Raw genomic sequence first — 3,885 nt, forward strand, 5'->3', positions numbered from 1 at the left:
TCTTCTTCTTCCCCTTCTTCTTCTCATTCTTCTTATACACCTATATACATAGTGTATCACGAATATTTTTACTACTGTGATTATAAATCTTTATACACTTTTATACAACTATATACATAATGTACCTCTTTGTATAAAAGTGTATAACATTATATAAAAGTGTATAAGCATCTATGATGAACTTTTTGTACGATTTTCACTTGCAATTCTTGTATAAAACTAGTCCAATTCTCCAGCAAATAACTTCAAACTTTGTATACAACCTACTTGGACTATTTCTAATAAGTTCAAACAATACCAACTCCAAATTTCTCACAAAATCATAATCGAAATTTAAGAAGATTAGCATTGAACAAGATGAGATTTTAGGTTTCTCGCGTCTGATTTTGCGTTTTGTAATTGTGATAGGTATATATAAACTTGAGGAAAAAAGAGAATAAAAACTCACGGATATTTCAATCCTAAAGATACACAAAATAAGAAAACGAAAAAAAAATAATTCGGAGAAATATTGATTATGGGAGAAGCCATGAATGAGTGTTGACTGAGTGTCTCGATTAATGGTTACACTAAAAATAGGGAACTGATTTTCGTTTTCATTTTTTGTTTGCATATGATACTTTTTAATTAAATAAATTGAATATTTATGGGTGAAAATGAGGAGAGAGCTACAATACGGTAGGTAGGTAATGAAAAAAAAGATGAGGTTGTTATAGTTAGCGGAAATGGTAAAAGAAAAGGTCTTATTGATTTTTGGCTACATATTTGCAAATTTGTAACTGGGCTAAAATAGTGCAAGGTCTACTTATGAAGTGCATTATTGTGTAATTTTGTCTTTTATTTATGGTGAATATCTATATTTTAGAGAGATTTTAGGGTTGTTACTTGGTGGCTAAGTCACTCTTTCCCCTATCAATAAGAACTCTCTCTCTCTTCTCTCTCTCTCTCTCTCTCTCTCTCTCTCTATATATATATATATATATATATATATATATATATATATATATACTTTTCTTTCCAATATTCTTCTTTATTAGTTCATTTCACGTTATTAGCACGAGACTCTACCGTCTCAAGAAGCTCTTTGAGAAAACTAAGGTATAAATTTCTCTCTTTTAATTATGTCCGATATTATGAAAAGAAAGTTCGTTACACTTAAAATTTCGGGCAAGAGTTATATGTTATGGGTGTTGGATGCTGAAATCCATTTAGATGTTATGGGTCTTGGAGACGCCATTAAAGATAAAAATAAAGCATCTACCCAAGACTGTGCTAAGGCCTTGATTTTCTTACACCATCACCTTGATAAAGTGTTGAAAATAGAATATCTCACAGTCAAAGATCCACTTGTTTTGTGGAATGGCTTAAAGGAAATATATGACAATTTAAAGTTGGGCACACTTCCACAAGCACGATATGATTGGGCTCATCTGAGGCTCCAAGACTTTAAGTCTATTTCTGGATATAATTCTGCGATGTCCAGAATTACTTCTAAATAGAAACCTGTGGAGACAGTATCGGTGACTATGATATACTTGAAAAAATGTTCACAACCTTTTCGAGGCTCCCCCCTGAATAAGTAAGGACCCGTTAGCCAACATTTCATGCCTCCAATATGATGTTGCAACAGCAGTACCGAGAGAAAGGTTTCAAGAAGTACTTTGAGTTGATTTCTCTTCTCCTTGAGGCTGAACGAAATAACGACTTGCTCATGAGAAATCATAAAGATCGAACCACTAGGTCTACACCATTGCCTGAAGTGGATGAAGTGTATTCTCATTATGCTAAGCATTCAAAAGGTTGTGGCCCTATTCGTGTTCGTGTTCGTGGCCGTGGCCAAGGAAGAAATTTTTCTAGTGTTAATCATCCTCCAAAGAAAAATAACCACCAAAAGTGGAAAGGGAAAGATGAGAAGCCAAAGGCAAAGGGTTTAGAAACTGAATGCAGTTGCGGTGAAAAAGGGCATTGGGCAAATATTTGTCGTACACCAAGATATTTGGTTGAGCTTTATCAAGCATCCGTAAAGAATAAAGGCCTTGAAGCTAATTTTGTCACTGATAATGAATTTGACATTACCCACTTGGATGTGGCAGACTTCTTTGAACACCCTGATGAAAAAATAGACCACTTGATCGGTGATGGATCCGTGGTTAAGGAAAATTGAGTAGTTTGATTTTAATTTTTGCTTATTCGTATCAGTTAATGAATAAATATCATGTAATTATTGCAGTTTCATGAGTAGTAGTTTTGCAATTAGAATTATTTAGTATGTCGAATTAGTATAATACTTCATTGGATAAAGTTTGGTTTTAGTCTGCTTACCTTATTGAGTTTGAATATTGATCTTATTAAAAGACCAACAAGAATCTACTTTCTTACTTTGTTAGAGCTAAAGGCTTGCCCACTGTTTCCTTCATTTAATTGATCATGTTACTTTTAATATATGGTAAAAGAATTTTTCGAAACATGCTAATAGACTTAAGTTCGTACTCTTAGTACATAGTCTAAATTAAATTGATGTACCACTGTTTGCTAAAGCTTTTCCATATGTTTAAAAGGATTGGTTTTAATCAACTGGTACTGTATGAAACTTTTGTATTGAAATGCGACATTTGTTTTCTAATTAAGTTGTTCAATCAAAGAAAGTATCTTACAAAAAATTATCGGCACACTAGTTGAATAAGTCATTATTGAGTTATCGATTTAACTTTGTTTCTTTCCCTTTTTCTCTAAAAAAACAAATATTTATTTGTATATTTCTTTTTGTATGACAAACCATGGGAAGCAAATATGGATATCCCAACAAAAAAATTTGGATCAAAGTTTAATAGTAAAAATATTTGTTTAATTGATTCATGTACGACACATATAATATTCAAATAGAAGAAATATTTCTCTCATTTAAGTATGTGTAAGGCAGATATTACTACAATTTCTGGTAGTAGTATTCTAACTGAAGGCTCTAGAAGAGCTACTATAACTCTGCCTAGGGGAACATTATTATAGATAATGCAATGTTCTCCTCCAAGTTCAAGAGGAACTTGTTGAGTTTTAATGAAATCTGCCGAAATGGATATTATATTGAAACAATAGATGAGATTAATCTTGAATATCTCATCGTTACAAAAAATATCTCTGTCTGGAAGAGGGTTATTGAGAAGTTCTCATCTTTATCTTGTGGCCTGTATTGGACAAGAATTAGTGCAATTGAGGTAAATTCATCGTAAACCAAAAGGTTACTGATTCCAATATTTTTGTACTTTGGCATGATCGATTGGGACATCGTGGATCAATTATGATGAGACGGATTGTAGAAAACTCAAATGGGCATCCATTAAAGAATGTAAAGATTCTTTTAAATAATGAATACCATGTACTTTTTGTTATCAAGACAAGTTAATTATTATACTATCACCAACAAAGGTTGGGATTGAGTCCTCTGCGTTTTTGCAACGTATATAAGGGGACATTTGTGGATCTATTCACCCACCTAGTGGGTCGTTTAGATACTTTATGGTCTTAATAGATGCATCTTCTAGATGGTCTCATGTGTGTCTATTGTCATCTCGCAACCTGGCGTTTGCATAATTCGATTACGGGCACAATTTTCCAATAATCCAATTAAGTCTATTAGACGTGATAATTCTGCTGAGTTTTCATCCCAAGCATTTAATGATTATTGCTTATCAATTGGGATAAAAGTGGAACATCTTATAGTTCATGTTCACACACAAAATGGCCTTGCAGAGTCTTCGATTAAACGTCTGCAATTGATAGTAAGACTGTTACTCATGAAAACGAGGTTACCCACTTCTGTTTTGGGTCATGCCATTTTGTATGCAACAATGCTAGTTCGTCTCAGACCGATAAATTATCATAAATATC

The 3,885-nt window shown here is 32.9% G+C and overlaps 1 protein-coding gene across 1 annotated transcript; it reads left to right on the forward strand.

Moving 5' to 3' along the window:
• The first annotated feature begins 1,711 nt into the window (after positions 1-1,711).
• On the forward strand, positions 1,712-2,164 carry LOC109210724. Its single transcript, XM_019374177.1, has one exon. The coding sequence runs from the start codon at positions 1,712-1,714 to the stop codon at positions 2,162-2,164; it is 453 nt and encodes a 150-aa protein (XP_019229722.1).
• Positions 2,165-3,885: the final 1,721 nt, after the last annotated feature.

Source organism: Nicotiana attenuata, unplaced genomic scaffold (assembly GCF_001879085.1).
Source record: "Nicotiana attenuata strain UT unplaced genomic scaffold, NIATTr2, whole genome shotgun sequence".
Classification (NCBI taxonomy): Eukaryota; Viridiplantae; Streptophyta; class Magnoliopsida; order Solanales; family Solanaceae; genus Nicotiana; species Nicotiana attenuata.

Excerpts from the sequence above, each read along its gene's own strand:
- LOC109210724 (XM_019374177.1), top strand. The coding sequence starts at position 1,712 with ATGAGAAATCATAAAGATCGAACCACTAGGTCTACACCATTGCCTGAA.